Source organism: Zootoca vivipara, chromosome 2 (genome assembly GCF_965207765.1).
Source record: "Zootoca vivipara chromosome 2, rZooViv2.hap1.1, whole genome shotgun sequence".
NCBI lineage: Eukaryota > Metazoa > Chordata > Lepidosauria > Squamata > Lacertidae > Zootoca > Zootoca vivipara.
Genome location: NC_142584.1, coordinates 32057459 through 32077854, shown reverse-complemented (window position 1 = coordinate 32077854; position 20396 = coordinate 32057459). Strand labels below are relative to the sequence as shown.

The 20396-nt window shown below is 40.9% G+C and overlaps 2 protein-coding genes and 1 long non-coding RNA gene across 9 annotated transcripts in view; 1 reads left to right on the top strand and 2 right to left on the bottom strand.

Annotated features, from left to right (window-relative positions):
* Window positions 1-20396, top strand: part of RECQL5 (RecQ like helicase 5) — a 51843-nt gene that overhangs the window by 9325 nt on the left and 22122 nt on the right. The gene's annotated exons all lie outside the window — the stretch shown is intronic.
* LOC148686800 (uncharacterized) lies at window positions 2083-5071 on the bottom strand. The gene is made up of 2 exons (XR_015948034.1): window positions 4959-5071; window positions 2083-2611 (listed from the first exon to the last, which is right to left on the bottom strand). It is a non-coding gene; the product is annotated as an uncharacterized LOC148686800 (long non-coding RNA).
* Window positions 8043-19454, bottom strand: SMIM5 (small integral membrane protein 5). Of its 2 annotated transcripts, none has more exons than XM_088661571.1 (3): window positions 19286-19454; window positions 11364-11520; window positions 8043-9581 (listed from the first exon to the last, which is right to left on the bottom strand). In XM_088661571.1, the coding sequence occupies exons 2-3, from the start codon at window positions 11488-11490 to the stop codon at window positions 9466-9468; spliced, it is 243 nt and encodes an 80-aa protein (XP_088517697.1). In that variant the 5' UTR covers window positions 11491-11520; window positions 19286-19454; the 3' UTR covers window positions 8043-9465. The 2 variants fall into 2 exon arrangements, with proteins under 2 accessions (XP_088517697.1, XP_088517698.1); XM_088661572.1 differs by lacking the exon at window positions 19286-19454 and adding an exon at window positions 11765-11904.

The following is a 20396-nucleotide window of genomic DNA, read 5'->3' as shown; positions in this document are numbered from 1 at the left end:
TGTGGTAGCACAAAGGGCCCATGTTGTATTACCTTTACCAGTTTTCTGCTAAAGGTCTGGTAGGAAATCTATTCTACATATTACTACGGTATATTTTTGGAACCTCTCTCTAGCTTTAACTTCTTTGAAAAGCAAAGCAATATGAAACCTAATGGCTTGATGTGGAAATAATTTAAATTGAATATTGTTTAGTCATAAAGTTCTTTCCTGTGATGTATGGTGGTCCATTGGTTGTGAAAAACTGTGTAGAAGTTTGGAATGGTCAGCCCTTTGGAGAATTGGGTATTTTAGATGGAATTCATTGCAGTACTATTATGGTCGTTCCATAAGTGCAAGCTTTCCTGCTTGCCAGATGGAACAATTTCCTCTCCCATCCCTGTGCACTCTTCTGGGGTTTCTCCCAACCTCCCAGAGAGATATGGGGAGGACGGGGAGTCTCACTGCATCGGCTCCTGCTAGTGAAACTATTTAGTTGACTCCAGCCCAATATGCACATATCCAGCAGGGGGCCCTAATTACAGACAAGTAACCACTACACAAATTGCAACCTGTACTAAATTGAGAACTCTGTACTTGAAACAAAATGCTATGCTGAAGCTGTCGGTGGCTTATTTTTGGAGAGAAAAAGCGTGATATATATTTAGCTAACTCTAGGCCCATAATCTAACACAGATGCCCTACTAAAGGTATGGCCATATGGTAGGAGCAAATAAAAATGCTTGATAGCTTTCTTATGATGCAGACTGCTGTTGTGTAACTTGCTATTAAAATAGAATAAGGGAACAGGTAGAAGGCCAGAGTTCCTTATTTTGATTTTCTTATCCTGTATAACTGTTATCTCTTGGTTCCATAGTCTGAATCTCATAATGTGAATTTAGGGGGGGGGGGGTTCAAGCCCATGGCTCTGAGATTAAGAGTCTGATGCTCTACCAACTGAGCTCTCCCAGCATAGAATATGTATTCAGTAATTTTGAAGACAAATTGGTCAGGCATTTCTAAAGTAAGGTTACCTTTTTTTTACTTATGCATGGTCTAAAACAGGGTGTTGAAGCACCTGGCGGCACTCAACAACATTTGATGCCCCCCCCCAGGCCCTCACGCTGCTTTCCCAAAGCTAGGTAAGTGAGGTGCTGGGCTTTGGGAAGACAGTGCAAGGGTTGGCGGGGTGTCAAAATTTGGCCTCCCACCCCACCCCACCCTGTGCGACAAGGCAGGGTGCGGCCCGTGGGTTCCGTGCCAGAGTACTCTTGTGGCTCACGTGGTATGAGAATTTGGACGTCCCTGGTCTAAAATTTTGAAATAATTGTGTGTTCGTTGAAACAAAATATCCCTAAACTATTTATATCAAGTTGTTTATAATACAGTCCTTGAGTTCAGTTCTTAGAGTTTTTGGTGGTGGCTGCCTGAATTCATATGAGAGTGTTGGATGATAATAGCTACTGTTTTCCCTTTCTACTGTTGCTGCAAGGTCACTCCTCCCAACCTTGACATATTCTAGCTGTTTAGGGTTCATGTGCTGATAGTACAATGCTAAGTAGCCAATCAGATTCGGCTAAGTCAGGCATAGGCAAACTCGGCCCTCCAGATGTTTTGGGACTACAATTCCCATCATCCCTGACCACTGGTCCTGTTAGCTAGGGATGATGGGAGTTGTAGTCCCAAAACATCTGGAGGGCCAAGTTTGCCTATGCCTGGGTGGGCTAGGTGCTAAACTCTCTAGTGACAGATGAATCTCATTTAGAGAGAGCAATGTGTTCTATACTGGTCATCCTTTCCATTCAAGAATTACTAACAAGCAAAGTGATTTTTCAACCCTTCTGAAAGCCTGAAACATCTCTAAAAGAAAGAGGATCATCAATTATATTGAAGATTTTAATGAAATGGGCATTATTCCTCCACCCTTTGGCTCAGCTCTATCAGCCAGCTGCCTTTGGAAGATTATGGAAATAAAATAAGAATTAGGGGAAGGGATTCATGTGGATGCATTTTAAAAATACAGCTCATTTAGTCTCATTTAGTTTAACTATTGATTAGGTTATCTATGCTTATACTGGTTGCAAAAGAAGAAAGACAAATGTATAATTTCAAGGAAAACTGAACATTCTTTGAATTTTCAAATTCTTACATGCCAGCTATTTCTTAAACATTTTTTTTGTCACTTCCTTTGCTAGAAGTAGTTAGTTGTGAATCAGACCTGCTCAGGCACATGCTTCTTTAATGCTGATTTCAGTTGGTGTCAGGCCTCGTGTGGAATCTGGCCGTGTGCCTTTGAACAGTGCCAAATTTCCGCTGTAGAATGTTCACTTGTACATGTGAAACAGGGGTGTCAAGAAGCAACTATACTTCCCCCTTCTTGGTCCCACTTCAGCATTCTTCAAATTCCGCAGACAAAGCTGCTCTTGCTGTTTTATATGGGGCCTGATTTATTCCTTGGAGTTGAGCAGCAGCCAAAGATGGCAGCAAACAACAGGAGTGCAATGATAACCATGACGAATGAAGCTATTACTACCAGTCCCCCAAGAGCCCAGTCATCTGACAGAATCCGAGTTTTCAGATGTTTTAGAATGCCTTGAGAAGCAGTTTGTATTGAAGTGGACATCGTTGCCAGGCCCTGGAGAATTAAAACAATATGTGCATTTAGTACATAGACCACTGGAATAGGACCAGCATCACTAGGACCGTGTCAACTTCCATTGCGAGCAGAGGTGCCTGGTTCCCTTAGCTTCTCTTTTTAAAAGGCTTCAGGGGCCGCCTTTGGCCTAATTTCCATGAGTCAGGGTTGGTGGGTTTTATTAAGGGCTCGCCTATATTTGAATATGCTTACTAGAGGTTAAGGTGTCTAGGGAAAGAAAAATACCTTTGCCTGGCATGGAGAGATTCAAGTTTCAACTTGTTGTATATTGCTGCTATTGTTTTCTGAGAGATACAGAAACACACCCTTCTATCCTTTACCTTGTAGAAACATAATTGACTTTTACATCAATTCACAGATACAGGAATTAGTGACCATAAATATATATAGAATTATAATGCTTTCTGCAAGGTTATTTTCAATTGTTTGCTCATCTGCACCTTGCTGCATTTGCAGCTGTTCCTGCTGATTCTGCTGCTGTTAACAGCTGGGTGCCGTTACTGGGAGTCCTCAGCTTCCATTGCATTCTGTACATAAAAAGATGCTGAAACAGAAAAGGCACTGACATAGGGTTGGACTAGATGACCCTCAGGTTCCGTCCTGCAATTCTTTGATTCCCACCCTGTGGAAAGCTCTCCTATCAGATGTCAAAGAGATAAATAACTACCTGACATTTAGAAGTCATCTGAAGGCAGCCCTGTTCAGGGAGGTTTTTAATGTGTGACATTTTAATGTATTTTAAAGTTTTTGTTGGAAGCCGCCCAGAGTGGCTGGGGAAACCCAGCCAGATGGGCAGGGTACAAATAATAAATTATTATTATTATTCTAGCTAAAGTGCCATTCCATTTAAGAGGATGGGGGTTTACTTTAATATGGATGTGTATGATGAGAAATCTAGGTGTCTGCTCAAATAACGTTTTCAAAATGTGAGTCTTAAGTCACCGGAAATAGAAGTGAATACAGGGCTTGAATTCCACATTAAGTATGTTCAGACTTGTTATCTGTAAACAGATCTGCAGAACTTGGTACCCGACTGTATAATGTAGCAGCCGCTAGAATAAATGTTGAAATGAAGTAAAGAAATTAATAGAGGATAGAATCAACAGGAAGCAGCACTCCACTCCTCCTTAGAGTTCCTGCACTTTTACCCTATCGCATCCAGAAATGGTTTCTACTGAAGGCAGACTGGATGGACTCCCCCCCCCCCAGCTGTCATTATTGTTAATTTATTGTGACCAAATGGTGGTGCTAAACAGAATTGCCCTTAGGTTTCTTGAAAATTTCTATACAGTTCCTTTCTTTTTGGAGCTCACCATGAAATTTCACATATTAGCACAGGCATAGGCAAACTCAGCCCTCCAGATGTTTTGAGACTACAATTCCCACCATCCCTGACCACTGGTTCTGTTAGTAGGGATGATGGGAGTTGTAGTCCCCAAACATATGGAGGGCCAAGTTTGCCTATGCCTCTATTATCATTTCAGTTGATGACATACATCCATTCAAAAAGACTTGCATCCTGCAAAGTGTCAAATGCTTCATATGTTACGGTTGTTTGTTTGTTTGTTCTTAGAAGATTCCAATAGAAAGTCCCAAAGCAACTGTGGCTGAAAAAAATATCTCGCCCACTTAAAAGCCTCTTAGAATTGTAGAGGACTGATCTATCCAATCACCTTTCAGATTGGAGTACTTACAGGCCTATTGTTGTGACATCTAAATGCAGCCTGACATCTCTTTGGAAGCAGCTTGTACTTTTAATTCCCCTGCTACGTTCTGTTCTCATTGAAAAGGCCATGTGGATTATTCCCTCGCTTCACATTTGCTGCTGTGCAGAAAGATTGGAGTAATTGGAGAGCAGAAAGAATGAAACATCAGCTAAATTTCGCTGCATTCGTATCATTGCTTTCCGGGTTTTTGTTGTTTTCTCTTTTTTTGCCTACATGCTGCATGAAACAAGGCGGGATTAAGGGGGAATGTAACATTTCTCCCACACAAAGCCATGCTCAGTTTGAATCTCTCAAGCACGCTTCAGTTGTCAGTTGTCTGCACCAACAGCAAAAATATTTGGATAATGCTTCCTTGTTGGAATAAAAAAAGTTTGCTTTAGCAAGATTAATAAAAGTAGAAACAGCAATGGACTTTGTACAAATTTCATCTGTAATCTGGAGGACCCATATAATAACCCATTTCCCATAAAATGACTAAAGTAATTGTGGCACAAGAATAATTTAATAATCATGGCAGTCTGTTCAGAGAGAACAGACCACTACAGATGATTCTAGTAATTTTTTTGAAAAGTATGAATAGAGAAGAACTCTCTGCTCACCTGAAGCTGTATGTAGTTGCCTTTTTAGAACCTGTCGGCTGGGAAGACCTCCTTAATTGTGCAAAGAGAAAGTGTGTAATGTCTAATATCTGTTTGTACTTTAGCAAATTATTAACACAGCCAGGGGAGGGTGAGGCTTATCTGAAAGCCTAAATTATACAATCAGGCTTCATTTTATCCATGTTGTACTATTATGGATTGATCCACCTCCAAAGCTCAGTAATATTTGCTTAGTTGGAGAAGGCACATGGGAGCATATGCAGGCTAAAACTGTTTCTTCTTTCTGGTCTTTGACTATACATTACTTAACTACATTTGCTGGGCAGGAGCCTAACTGGCGGGAACCCCCAGAACATTTTAGGGGGCTCGTGGAGGGAGGAAAGCCAGGAAACTCTTGTCCCGCAGGTGGAACTTGTTTCGTGCATGCATTCTTCACTTAGTGCTATGTTGAATCCCACCTGCTGTGTGTTACAAAGGTCCCACCCCGTTTCCATGATTGCATTTTTATTTTTTTGTAATTGTAAGTCATGTGAATTGTTTTTGATGTTTGCTATTTCTGATCTCCCATGTTCTATCAAGTTTTACCCTAATAACTTGAATGAATCTGTACAGATTTAGGACACAAAAATGCTGAATCGTAGAAAGCAAAGTATGATTATATCACTGTATTGGATTGCTACTTTAAAGAAGCAGCTGTGTTTGAAGTCAATCTTACTTTGTGCCGGCATGATTGCTGGTTCTGCTTTCCCAACCTGGCCCCTCCCCACAAGGAAGTGCCTCCTGAAACAGAGCACACGTGGAATTAATATGTCGATGACTTTTAATTGCAGCCTGTCATTTAAAAAATCAAAACAAACAAAATGACTTTCTGTGTGCATCTATGGGAAAGCAGTTAGTCTTTAGGAACAAGTTGTTTGTTGGTTAAAACAGGGCTGCAAAACTAGTGACCTTAGCTGGGGCTTGTTAAATCTGGTTTTGCAGCCTTCATGGGACTGCAAGAATGTGTTAGGAGGTGAGCACCTTGCTGGCTGCGCCTACAGGGCTGGTGGACTTCATTCAGCTTGGTAGGTCCAATGTTGTGCAGTCCTGGCTTAGATATTATAGTATAAAAATGCCACCTGTTAAGCCGTTGAACCAGAACATCCAATATATTTTAACTTATTCCAGACAAGCATGTGGAACCTATAACATAGTATCAGTAGGCATGTATGAGATTGTCTGTGTTGTGAATGGGAAGTAACCATGTCAGTCACATTAGCAGAACCTGCAAAGGACATACAAATAGGCCCATAGAGTTGCATGTTGGGAGTATCTGAAGAAGTGTGCATGCACACGAAAGCTCATACCAAAATAAAAACTTAGTTGGTCTTTAAGGTGCTACTGAAGGAATTTTTTTTATGTTGGGAGTAATCACACTCTCACATTGATTTGTATTTGAATCTACAAACGTTTTTCCTGGTCTTAACACTCTTTACTAATGTAACAGACAAGGGAAACTGTGCTGAAACATATACTGTTCTGTGTTCTCACATTTTAAAAAAAGCTAAGAAATAATTCCTATCTTTCCTTTCCTTTCCTTTTTTTATCAACCTTTTCATTGTCTTTTGCCTTTCCTTTCCTTTTGCATTTTTAGCATAACATGTAAGCCCTTAAGCTTCATCACCCAAAGAGACAGGAACAGATCTTTAACACCTATGGTTTACAATTTAGCTGAAACTAAATGTAAACTTCACAGATCTAAAAATTGTCTTGCTTTCTGGCTTTTTAGTTGCTAGTACTGTACTGTATTGCCTTTCTGACTTCAGCTAGTGTTCCGTCTGCGGTTTCAACTGCAGAAACGTATATGCAATGAAGTCTAAAATGTTGGTCAAGAATCTTCAGTCTTGCAAAAGCCGAGGGAGGTACATTTATGCAAGACTTCCCAGGAATCAGAATCTGGCAAGTGGCCTTTATCTTGGTGGGAAAGGGTAGAAACACACAAATTGTCTAATTCTCAGTTGCATCAGCTGATAAGTTGAAAAAAGAAACAACTGAGCTTGATCCAGCAATTGTGTGGAAGCAGGTAGATCTGTCACAAAAGATTGGCAGGAGCAACATAGGGAATTAATTGCCTTCTACTGAGTTGGACCATTGATCCATCTAGTTCAGTGTTGTCTACACTGACTGGCAGCAGCTCTCCATGGTTTCAGGCAGGAATCAGCCCTAGCCCTACCTGAAGATTGATCCAGGGACTTTCTAGGTGCAAAGCAAATGCTCTGCCATTTTGCTGTGGGCCCTTACTTCACTATTGCTTCTTCTTTTTGAAATATAATGGCAAGAGACCTGCTTCAGTTCCCCCTTGCTACTCTTGGAACCTATATAGCCATTGCACTTCAGGCTGCACACATTAGATACAGTAATGGTTAAATAATACACGGCCACTACTTTCTGCTTAATTTGTCGCTGTGAGCTTCACCGTCCCTCGCTTAATAATCACTGTGACTTTTATACAGCTGTGCAGGTTTGTAATGATTAAATGTTTCCCCTTTCAAAAATGAAGGTATGCATTATTTATGCTGTAATCTCATACTTGTTTACCTGTGGGTAGCTCCTATTGAACTTAATGAGTAGTTGTGAATAAGAGTACACTGTAAGACTTGCAGAAACCTGTCAGATCCTTCACATAATTCTTTGTTCGCTTCTGGTGGTGCATGGTCATGGTCTTGACGACTTGGGCTAATCTGATCTTTTGAATAAGTGCATCTCCTAAATGTAGGGGCTTTGCTATAGATGACATTTATATCTTTTAGGAATGACACCTGTGTAGTTCATTGCATTGTGGCAATAATCCTCCCCCTTTTGCACGTGGTTGGTTCCATTCCTTTTGCCTTGTACACATGTAACTCTTTTGAAGTTCATTAGAGTGTAAACCAAATGTCCACAAGGTCTGCCTTTGTGGAAATGGGTTTCCTTTCAGTTCATTCTTGGCTGTGCTTTAGCTTGCCCAGCTGCTGCACACATTTCCTGAAATAAACCAGCCCTCGCTGTATCTTATTAGCTCTGCGTACAAGCACACTTTAAGCTACAGAGACTAATGAATGGATAGAAGAATTTAACCTTTTTTATTATGTTCTTTCCACAAATAACTCTAAAGTAATACTCTAAAAGTGGAGGGTTTATCCTTGTCCCTCTTTTTGTAAGATCTCCCAGCACAACTGCCTTAAATAAGATGTATTATAAACTATAAATATAAACTATTCATATCACATATATTTAAGAGAATGCATTTTACTATAAACCCCAAGCATATAAACAATATGTTGTTCCCCTTTCACCATACTAAAGAACTGCTTTGTAACATGGAAACAAGGCAGGCTTTTTGAATGAAAGAAAACACCCAAATGTGTAATATATATTTTGAAAGAGGAAAATATTCACTTTAAGGCAGGCAAGCAAAAACGACATAGTGTTGTGGGGGCTCAGCATCCTTTTGTTTTCATCCTTTTACAGATTATTGCTCCTTGTCTGTTTGCTCTCTTTGGCAGTTTTCCTTCCTTGATGGAGGCAGTGAGGAATTTGGGGGGGGGGAGTTGTTACTGATGCTCTTCTTCACAGTCTCTGAACTCATATGCCAACTGAATGTTGCATTACCTTGATCAGACATCTTGTATTCTTGGCACAACAACGAACCAAAAACTAACCCCTGTGTGTTGTGATTGGTTTTTATTGCAACACAGGGGTTTGTTTTTGGTTCATTGTTGTGCCAAGAATACAAGAGCATGTGATGTCTGATCAAGTCATCCATTCAGGACAAAAGGAAACTGCCAAAGAGAGCAAACAGACAACGAGCCATCTTCTGTGAAAGGATGAAAACAAAAGGATGCCGAGCCCCCACAATACTATGTCGTTTTGCTTGCCTACCTTAAAGTGAATGTTTTCCTCTTTCAAAATATATATTACACATTTGGGTGTTTTCTTTCTCATTCAAAAAGTCTTTCTTGTTTCCATGTTGCAAAGCAGTTCTTTAGTATGGTAAAATTGTTTGTATTGTTGTGCTTGTATTCTTGGCTGCAGACAGTTGGACAGCGAGGAGGAAACACTGCTCATGTTGTCGTTTGTTCTGCTGAGCCATTGCACGTGGCTCAAAGTTCAGTGGAAACTGCTTGTATTCAACGTCTTCCTGGAACTCCTCCAGCTAGAGACGTATAAACAGTCTTAGCCCTGCTAACTTGCTTATCACATTTTTGCACACTTTTTTGGATTATCTCACTGGCTAGCCGTGATGCAGTTATATTTGTCTTGATAGTAAACAGTCTGCAAAGGGGCATAGAGAGAAATACTGAACTCCATCACTTCATCTGTGCCCCACAGTGACCATGGCATAAAACCCTGGGCAGGACGAGGTTTCCTTCTCACTGCTCTTCCTTAGTGCTCTCATCTACTATCTTGTAGAAGAGTATTGTGGTGCCAGCTGGCAGCAGTCTGCACACATTCCTCAGTACCTCCACACCCTTTTCTTAATGCATTCTTATACACAGTCTGCTGGCCGAACTTGGATCCTCCTAGCCTTGTGAACAGGTGCTTCATTACAGCAGCCGGCACAGCAAACACTGCAAGCTATGATCATCATTGAAAGTACCGTGACTGAAAAGCAGAGAGAGAGAGAGAGAGAGAGAGAGAGAGAATATTAGCTTCTGTATTTGCTAGCCAGAACAACCCAACCTGCTAATACAATGAATAGACTCACCAGAAAGGGACATTTGTGGCTTTTACATTTGTCTTGTGTCCTCTGGAATTACTAGAGAGCACAAGAGTTGCTAACAACAAGAGCTCTAGAAAAAGCATGCCCAAACTATGCTCACTGTTTTTAATTGTTTTGCTTTTGGCACCTACCAAAAAAAGAGTAATCTGCACTTTCCTGCTCTCCCAGCCGCACCCAGGCTTGGAGTGGAGAGTAGGCAGTCATGATCACTGTCAAGGTAATGGGTTCCTAAAAAATACAGGCAGGGGGAGGGAGTGAAAGGAAGCAGCAGCTGATTCTCTGGGGCCTGGAAAGTGGAATGGATAAAGGACATAAACAACACTTGGGCTATAGTGGAGACTGGGAAAGGAAATTCTTGTAATGGGTTGGAGAAGGATTTTGCATGGCTTCCAAACTTAGGAACATTAACCCACTCTGCTGTACAATGACTATTACTATTAATGGCTTTTGTCTATATGGTGAAAGAGCACAAAGTGTGTGGTTGTGTTCCCTGTTTCTTTTACATCATGCCTACACTAGAGTGGCACTGAGCGCTGGAACTGGGAATCTCTGGATTCAAATCATACACCTCTCTCATGAACTTGTTGTGAGCCTTGTACAAGCCACTGTTTAGCACATCAGCGAGACAGAAATAATATTGACAGTTCTCAAAGGATGGTGTGAGCGGCACAATGATTGTAAACCCCTTTGCAAATCAAACGGAATATGAGTCGTAGTAATAGCTGTTCTTAAAGGTACAGCTGATTTCTAATGTAAAGAACTGGAGTACCAGCAGGTGAAGGGCAAAGGAAATAATCTTCAACATGTTTAGTCAAAAAGCTTTAGTTCAGGCTAGCCCAGAGTTAAAGCTGAAAGAAGGTTAGGCTCATCTGGCTTTTTCCCAATTCCAACAGGGGGAGGATTTGTTGCAGTACACAAGCAGGCTTTTCTTCTTTTGGAATTCAACAGAAGAAAACATACAGTTGCTTTTATATCTACCAACATTCTTCGGTATCTATGGTTGTTAATTACCCTGTCACTTGTTTCAGGAACTGCTCCATGCCACCTGGTGTATCTTTGGACACATGTATGTTAATCACTTGATGACTGTTTCATATTTGAACATCTATCACAGACGGAGCTTTCATACTGCTTTGGATATACTGCTTTGCAATGGATGTGCACACTTTCATCTGAGAATGCAAGTGATGAGAAGTTACGTGTGAATTGGCCCTCGTTCTCTTTATGCTGGGAGATTCCGCTGCTAGCTCTAAATTGTAGCTACCTCCTGCGTAATCTTGTAGTACGGGAGCCCAAAGCAACACTACCATTTGACCCAGAGTTAACTTTTTCTGTAAATGTTGGCTCCCATGCCATTCAGATGATAAAGTTCAGATTGAAACTTTAAGTGCTATAGAACCTAGGGGATGGCTGCCAGTCCTGAATTTGCCACACAAATATTCATATACATAAACAGCATTTATATTGCATGGTGAAACTTAGCAGCATAGATCTGCACTGAATTCTTACAAACGTTTACTTAAAGCCTGTCCTGAACATCACAATTGCTTCGGAATCAGAAACCAAGAAAAGCTCAAAAGAAGAATACATTATTCATAGCTCCTGAATGACAAAATAGACCCATCTGATGAGCCCAGAAAGTTGCAAGCATGATCCATACTTACCAATGAATAAGATGATGATGAAGAAGAACACAATCTCCAAAGGTTCAGCCTTGGGTAGTTCCGTGAGCTTGAGCCATAGCTTGCTACCAAGAGCATAGAGTTCATTCTGAAATTCCTTGAAAGACATCCTGCTTGGGTTAACCCACGTTTTGTAACACTGGGGGACAGGGCGGCGGGGGGGGGAGAACAAAAGAGATAATTTGTCAGAGTTTCTACTGTTAACTTTCAGAAACTGAACACCAAGAAGGAACTGCCTGTTTTGTGGTGCTAACTAAATTGAGATCACCAGCAGAACAAGTTTAGCAGGGCTCTGCCCTTGATTTTCTAGTCATGTGCACAGCAGTTCAGAAGGAGGCTTATTAGACACATCCAAACAGAATGTACATCAGAAATTGATTTACCTAATTCTGACTCTCATCATTTCAGAGGTTACAGCAATAATCTTGCTCTTCCTGAATAATTACTTCCCCCACAGAAATATTTGTCCATGTCAGGTATTTTTTAAAAATATGTATATTCCATCTTTCTGTTAGGATTCCTATGCACTGGCGAGCTTGAGCCGGGCTAATGTAGTTATTTGGTTTGTTCCCAGGAGAAAGGATGTCCTTATCTCCCTATGCTCACATGATGTTTTTCACTGTACTCTGTACACTTTCTCTTTTGGCTAAGCAAGATGCCGGATGCAATTCTGTATCTCTCTTGCTATATTAAAGTAGCTAAACACTACAAGAGTGTGTGTGTGTGTGTGTGTGTGAGAGAGAGAGAGAGAGAGAGAGAGAGAGAGAGAGAGAGAGAGAGAGAGAGAAAGTAAATAAGTAAGCCTTCTGCACAGACTTGTCCATAACTATTTTGTCCATAATAATTATCAAAGTTTATAGCAAAGTTTTTCTTGATCTTCCATGGAAGAAGAAACGGTTTACGTCTCTACTCCTTTCACCTTCAGAAGAAAGTGACCGTTGCAAGGCCTGGGTTCCACATGAAGTGCATAAAGCTGTAGCATTCCATATTCTCAGTTCTATTCCACTTTTGCTTTTGTTCTAGAGCTGCTTGGACGCCGGCTGCTTTGTCATCTGTTCTAAAAGGTCTAACACAGGGGTCAGCAGACTTTTTCAGCAGGGGGCCATATATTCCCCTTGACTTAAGAGAATGCCTGTTGATCATTTGAGTTCTCCAGTTTAGCTTCTGCCATTTCCTTGTTCCGAATGGTCTTGCCCAAGCTGTTCCTCTGAATAATCTCCTCCCCACCCAAATCCTATAGCACAAGGATGGGTACCCATGGGCCTTCAGATATTGCTGGACAACAGCTCTCATCATCCTTGCATTTGCTAGCTGGAGCTGATAGGAGTTGGGATCCAACAACATCTGGAGGGCCATATGTTTCCCATCCCTGCTATAACACTTGAGCTCTTGTGAAAGCTTGTTACAGTTCAGAGCCGTGTCAGCATTTAGGTATAGCTGTGGATGCATACCTGCCTTTCCTGTATGCAGCTCTGTCAGCTGGTGATGAATTGCAGATGGCTAAATAAAGGCTTCTTTCTGAGTCCTGACTGCATAGCAGACACCTTCCTCTAAGGAAAAAGCTCCGCAGAAGGAAATTCTTATCACTTTACCCAGGAGATATGTTCTGTGGCAGGAGACCACTGGCACTTGACAGCTGTTGAACTGCTTTGGATGGGCTGAGTTTGTGCCCATTAATAGTCAGGCTCATAGCTGCTCTGCCTCCATTTCCACACAGTCCTGCCTGAAGTAGTTTTGAGATCCAGTCACTGAATTTTCAATTACGTGTCCGAGATATTCAGTAACTGTTTTCCAACTTAATAAGAATATATGAGTTATCATGAAGACAGGAACAATCCTAACCTCCCAGTGGTCTCACACACTCTTGCTTCCTCTGGCACAGCTGCAAGAAGGAACTTGGAAGCTTTTGCTTCAGATTACAGTTAGCATCCACTTATTGTGTCTGAACCTGATAAACTGTGGTTAACTATGGTTTGTTGGAAACAAGCAAAGTTCAAACTGTGGTTTATGAAACTGGCTTGCTTTGACAAAGTGAACCAGAGGTTAGAGTTCAGACAACATGCTAAACTCTGGTTAATTGAAATCTGAAGTGAACATCTAATCTCACAGCTGTACCCTTGGGGAGGCAGGAAGACTTGGCTAATTCCCTTCACAATCAACCATTTTTTGTGTGACATCTGATTATCATTATTTTCAGGCCCATAGGAAATCAATGGCTAGTTGAGTAGATAGTTTGCTTTTTTGGTAAGCCTACGGTAAGGAGTGAGCAAAGCAGACTAGTTACATGCCAAATAAATTCAGTTTGTGGCACCAGACACATTAAATACTAACAAATTTATTATGGCAAAGCTTTTGTGGACCAGAGTCCATTTCATCAGATGATTAGATCATTTCATCTCACAAAGTACACTCTGGTCTTTGAGAACATATGTCACAATATATATGCTTTTAGTCTTTAAGGTGCCTGGTGCTACAGGATTCTCTTGTTTTTGCTGCAACAGACAAACATGGCCACTTACTTAGTGCTTTCAGGCTTGACAAATGAGACTAAATTGATATGTGCAAGTACTTGCGTCTGTCTCTTAGTGGAAGTTGAATACTGGAAGTAATTGTTGGTTTGACTGTTCTGTGCAAGACCAAACTTTCTTGCAGGCAAACAAGTATGTTGGAAACACACTAATGAGAATATTATGTTGCTGAACACTTTTTCTATCGTCAGACGGATGTACCAAGACTACCAACTAATATTCAGTCACTGTTCACAGTGTCTGTTAAAATACCACAGCCAGTATGATTCACTGGACAAAATGTTGATCCTGGCCTGAAGTGAACTGGATATAAATATCCACAGTTTACCCATGAGGCTGTGGAGAAGATCCCCAATCCATAAAATGTAAAGAATGGTGACCAAAGGCATTTGTGATATAGGAGATCTGTAAAGCGCTTCTTATTGCACTTTTAACTACACCTTTTGATGGGACATGTAGAACATCCATCTGTAAACCATAATAGAGCTTCCAGATTTAGAATTGGAACACCAGTCTATCATTTCTCTGTACTTTGAGAAAATAGTTGGTTATTTGGCTTTCAAACCTCATCCACATGACAGAGAGCCATGGTTTACCTTCAAATTAAGCAGATGTTTGCTCTGCAAGCATTGACTGTTGCAAGTCATTAAAGCTAGTGTACTCTGTATATCTCTTTGAAGGTTTGTCTTTGGTTTTGTGACCTGGCATGTGTGTGTCCTGTGAAATGGGACTCTGTTGAAAGGAATTAGCATTAATCATTGCAGAGAAACAAACCTCTCAAACGATGATCATGGAGTGATCCAAGTTGGATAATTCCAGTAATTTATTTTCCCCAAAGAAAGTTGTTCCTTCCTCTAAACCACCAGTTTATTCCAACTTTATTTACAATAAAAATGATTAATATTTAGGTCTTACAGAGGCCTAACAGAAACAAAGGAATTTTTACATGTTGCTTGGGGAAGCAATATGTTTTGGTACTGTGTTTATATAGTCAGTTTTTGGAGGAAATTTTTTCCAGTTGCATTCATGTGCAGATTGTCTCATTAGCTGCATGCTCTTCCAAATGTGCCTCCATGGGGCCTCCAACAGCATTTTCAGGGTGCAATACAAAACGTTCTTTATCAAAGCCTCTGTGCACACTGGATATGCTTTTTAACAACTTGCATAAAGACACAGTGGTTGTGACTCGCAGCGGTAATTATTTTAGCAGAGTTTTTTGTTTAAATAACAAAAGCTTTATTAAAACATTGTTCTTCATAAAATATCGTTTCAGAAACATACTCAGTTACAGAAACACAGAGACTGTCAGGTTACAGTAACTGGACAAAAAGTCTCAAGCCTAGAATGGCAGTTGACAGTTACACTTATGGCAGTTGGGATTTGACAGTTACAGCCTGCCTTGCTGCCTCTCCTCCCATGTGTCTTTGTCACATGACAGGTTGCCACGTGACCTGCCTTTTCTAATACGATCTGTACCACCTCACCTACTTACTGAATTTGTCTGAGCAAGTTAGTATTTACTTTATTTATTATTTCCCACTTTTCCCCCCAATAGAAAAACTGGTGGTGGCCAGCAAAATTGAGCCGGAAATGCAAGGACAAACAAATAGGTTGAAACAGGCCTTTTAATTGAATTTGCCTGCCAATAAGTGGTTTGCAAATAGCACAAAAATCCACCAGAACTGTGTGGGGAAACAAATAGAACCAAGTTAAAAACAAAATTTTGACTTGGAGCTGTGTGTTACAGTTTCTCCAGAATATCACACAGTCTGTGTTTCCTAATGTAAGAGTGGCTAGTACACAAATTCACTGTATGCAATGTAGAGTCTCTGGCAAATGCTCTTGAGCAGTTGTACTTTATGGAGACTGAGAGGCCTCTTTAGCGTATGACAGCTGGTAACACAAACCAGGGCTCTGACTTCTTATTCCTAGACATGTGTTTCAAATTGCATGTTTCCCCATAGCTGCAGCATAAGACTCCTGCCAAACGCTACAGCATTTTTTTTCTTTTTCCAGAAAACATTGGTCTGTTTTTCTCCTGTACTCTTCTGCTTGCTTTTTTTTCCTTTTTATTTAACTTTTTCTTCCATCATCAAATAACAGAAGCAGCCGTTCTCTCAAAAAAGGGGTAGAAGTGTTATAACAGGAACTTTGGAATTCAGGTTTCTGCCAGGAAGAAGGGTGGTGTGTTCAATTATTGTGGCCTTCCATATAAATATTCTAATTTCTTTATACAACCAGTTTGTCAGAATATGCAAGCTCTTACAAGTTAGCAAGATCCAAAGCAAATTTACAGATTTCCATGAAGGCACATTGCATGAAGTGGGGAGTGGTAGAAAGAAATCTATTTTATAGGCGAAATTGGCTCAGGGCTGTTTCGGCTTTCCGGGAGTTTGCAGGCAAAAAACAATAGACTTGTTTGAAAATGTTTACTGGGGTACCAATCCAAAAATGGCTGCAGAACCATTATGGAAGTAATTAGGCTGAATTGGCTTTATTTGCAAATAAAAAAGGGGGGGAATCCCTGAGTTTTCTATTTGGTAACAAGTGAGGAAAGATATTTTGGTAGTAGAAAGCCTTGATAGGTAGCAATAAAACTGGCTTTCTCTCTGGTGTTTGCAAGTGCATTGCCCACCTCCTGAATTTCTTGGTTGTGGCACCTATCTTTGTAGAGCTTCCTCCAAAGCAGTGGTGTCCTAACTTTTTTCAAAGAGGGCCAGATTTGATGACGTGAAGGGCTGTGAGGGCTGACCAAAGGGCCGACCTTTGTTGACCTTTTTTAGGATTGAAGTTGTTGAGGTTTTTTTTAAGGATTTTACCCCAGGAAATCAACTGCCACAGGGGCCGGATTAGGCCCCCCAAACGGATTTTAGACATGCCTGCTCTAAAGGGAGTACCCTTTTTACAGCTGACCTTTTGGAGGTTAATGTTGGGCTTTAGGCTTTTGGTTTTATCACTGTTGAAGCACTTATTAGGTTGGTATTCTTTCATGGGTGGTGTGTGCATATGTGCGTGCGCGCGCACACACGCACACACACACACACAAACAGGTAGGTAGACTTGAAAACTGCTTTAAAGCACCTCTCAAAAGTGGGCTTCAGATTTAATAGATCTAGACCAGGCTTCCCCAAACTTTGGCCCTCCAGATGTTTTGGACTACAATTCCCATCATCCCTGACCACTGGTCCTGTTAGCTAGGGATCATGGGAGTTGTAGGCCAAAACATCTGGAGGGCCGCAGTTTGGGGATGCCTGATCTAGACCTTTGCCATAGCTGTGGATTACTTTTTGTTGCAACATACCATACTTTTCCATGTAAAAGACTAGGTTTTTTTTAAAAAAACTTTATAATAAGGTTAAAAATTTGGGGGCGTTTTATACACAGATAGTGCATATGCCCATTTCCTAAATTTTGGGCACATGGAAAAATATGACATTCCTCAACAAGAGGTCAGTAGGGCAAGTAAACTGAGAGTAAATCTTCAATAGGTGAGTGTGTACTTGCTAGAGACAGAGTAGCACAAGGTATTGGTTGGGTTCATGTTCCCCATTAACAAATGATTTGGTTTTTTTTTTAAATAAAAAGAACAACAACCAGGAACCTCTGTTTTGGAACAGGAACTCTCTCATCTTCTCACTATCCCTGCCTAAAGCTGCTTAGCAAGATCTCCTTGTTGAGCCTTTGTAATATGTCACAGTTAGTTGCAGCAAAAACAATGAAGAGTCTTTGAAGAGTAATGAAAGCATTGTGTAGTATAAGCACACAGGGGCTAAGGCCCAATAGGTATCCATAAAGTCTATGTGAATATCCCTGAACAAAGAAAGTAAGAGCACTTCTCTTATAATTTTTATTACATTCAGTGAAGCCAGTTGGTATGAGTGTGCCCCACTCCCAAATACAGGCTGCTGGTGGTGAACAGGTATAACAAGGTGAGTCGTAAAAAGTAAAAAATCAGGGTTGGGACAACTGTTTTCTGTAGTAAGGTATCCGTTCCCAGGGCTTGCTCAGACCAAATGTCACAGTGTAAAATGTGTGGATTCTAGCTCAGCAGCTTCACGCCAGAGACTTCTTTTGAATCTACTTGGGTGGAGTTTGGTGACTTTAGTGTATGCTACAGAATGTTCAAAGAGATTAAAAAGCTCCCCCACTGGTTTCCTAGTTTTGCAAACATATGGTTTGTTTCCATTAAGCCTCTTGCATAAGGACGGTCCTGCATAACTGGTGTTAATATATTTCGCTTTAGAAGAGGTTCAGGTAAACAAGCTCTTGATGGTAGTGTTATCAGCATAGAGAAAAGGCACAGAGTTGGCACCTGGTTTGTTCCTTATTTTCTGTCTCCATTAAGTGGCCCATTTCTGCTTATAATAAAACGATTTCAAAGAACGCTTTAGTGCTCTACTCTGGTCAGCGTTTCCCAATGGTTAGAGCATGCTGTGCTTGGCAAAATGTCATGTTCTATTAAAATAGTACTCTGAACCAAAACCATTGACTGCAACACTGCTAGTAATTGGTTAAAAATACAAATACATATGATCAACACAGAATTCTTTGATAACATACTCCATTAAAACCTGAGCCTTATTTCTGCAGCTGTTGCTTTCTAACTCTGCTGGAGAGCCAATTGCCGGCATACAAATGTTGAATAGTTCCTAACTGGCACAAAGTCCAGAATCTTGAGACAAACTCTTATTTGTGTGCAGCAGCAGCAGCAGCAGCAGTAGAGCTCTGTTGCTCAAGGAAAGGCTTTAACTGTCTGGGGAAATGTGCTACAAAATTGAGTGAATGTCACATAATTTGGCATCTTCCGTAGAATTCCTTCAGGATGTAGCTGACAGTCGGAAAATGCCAGGCCCAGTGTTGGGACAATGGCCAGTTCCTGGGAAGATAGCCTAAATCGCCCCATGGCTAATCTGCAATTTAGCTGTTGGAATTTTGTTTAAAGTGAACACACGAACACATTCCAAACCAACTAGGATTGTATGCATTTAAAAATTGTATGGAATTTATCCTGCAACTGGCTATCATATTTGCAGAAGTTAAAAAAAGAATTGCTAGAATTTTACTTTTCAGGTTGTTGTTTCTAACTGTGTTTGTGCCTGATTCAGAGGGGAAGCAGAATCCAAGTGAAGATGAAAGAACTCGAATCTATTGACATTCTCCTTAATGCAGTGCAACTTCAAAAACTCTGCTTACAAACCGTTTTGTCTCCCTGTCTCACGTTCTCACACCCGACACGTCCTCCTGACACACTTTCCTCTGACATCCCACGTTGCAACGTTTACCATGAAATCTTGGCACAGGCTTAAGTTGAACAAACCAATTGTCCCTTACCAAGATGCTGAAGTGAGCATGAGAAGAGGTAAAAGTCAGCCTTACCCTAGTAGTGTTGCAGAACCAGCCGTCCCTTTGTCCTCCGTGTTTTTCTTTCTGTTGTCATTTCATGTCAGCTCCCCCCCCCCACATTTTTTCACCCTCTCTGCTTCCTATCTCTTTCCTCCCTCAACTCCTCTTTTCCCTGCTGCTGACAGCCAGCTGCTCTGTGCCTGCGCTTTCTCTTTCACCCTCTCTCTCTCTTTTTTTTGTTGTTGGTCGTCCTGGAGATGTGAAGTTTCATATTACATGTGCACCAAGGAGGGGAGGATCACTGACGGAGACTTGCAGTTAGCACAAACTCCCCAGTGCAGAGCTCCTGAAACCAACACTTGTTACACGTTCATTGTGTAACTCTTGATTGTGCATAAAGTTTCTTCTCTTATTTTTATTAGACCTCTTTCCATGCAGCCTGGGTGAGTGTTGAGGGAGCTCCTTTCCCTTTATCTGCCTGTATATTAAAGTGATTTGCTTTTCTGCAGGCTACTAAGTTCTTTATTAGCTCCCAGTAAAAAATCTACAGCTATTCTGTAAAGAAGCCAATGATAAGGAATACGAGAACTTGCAGCGCCTCTTGGACATAAAATATGTGGAAACATTTGAACTCCTACGCTTTTCCTAGTGTGTCTCTTCAAAAAGACAAAATAACTTTGGATTTTTCAATACGTCTAATTCACATTAAAGTCAGTGTTCTAAATGGTCTTAAATTGAATTTGTGGACAGCGACTGTTTGTTGGCTTTTCTTTAAACAGGTAATATCTTATCACCTGAAAGGCTGTTTTAAGCTGGAGTGGGTATCTGATGGCCTTTGGGAACACCTAATTAAATAATCATAGAATCATATCAAAGAGTTGGAAGGCACCCTGAGGATCATCTAGTCCAACCCTCTGCAATGCAGGAATATGCAAGTGCCCCGGACGGAGATCAAATATGCAACCGTGGCATTATCAGCACCATACTCTTACCAACTGAGCTAAAAACATTTGTGCTGAATGAAGGTTAGGGTTAGAGAAGGAGGAGCTAGGCTAAGAGACATTGGGTTGCACCCAACAAAGTTGTTCTGTTAGTGCAAGAACTTTGGCCTGTGCAAGAAGACTTCCTCGCCCCAAATCTGTTC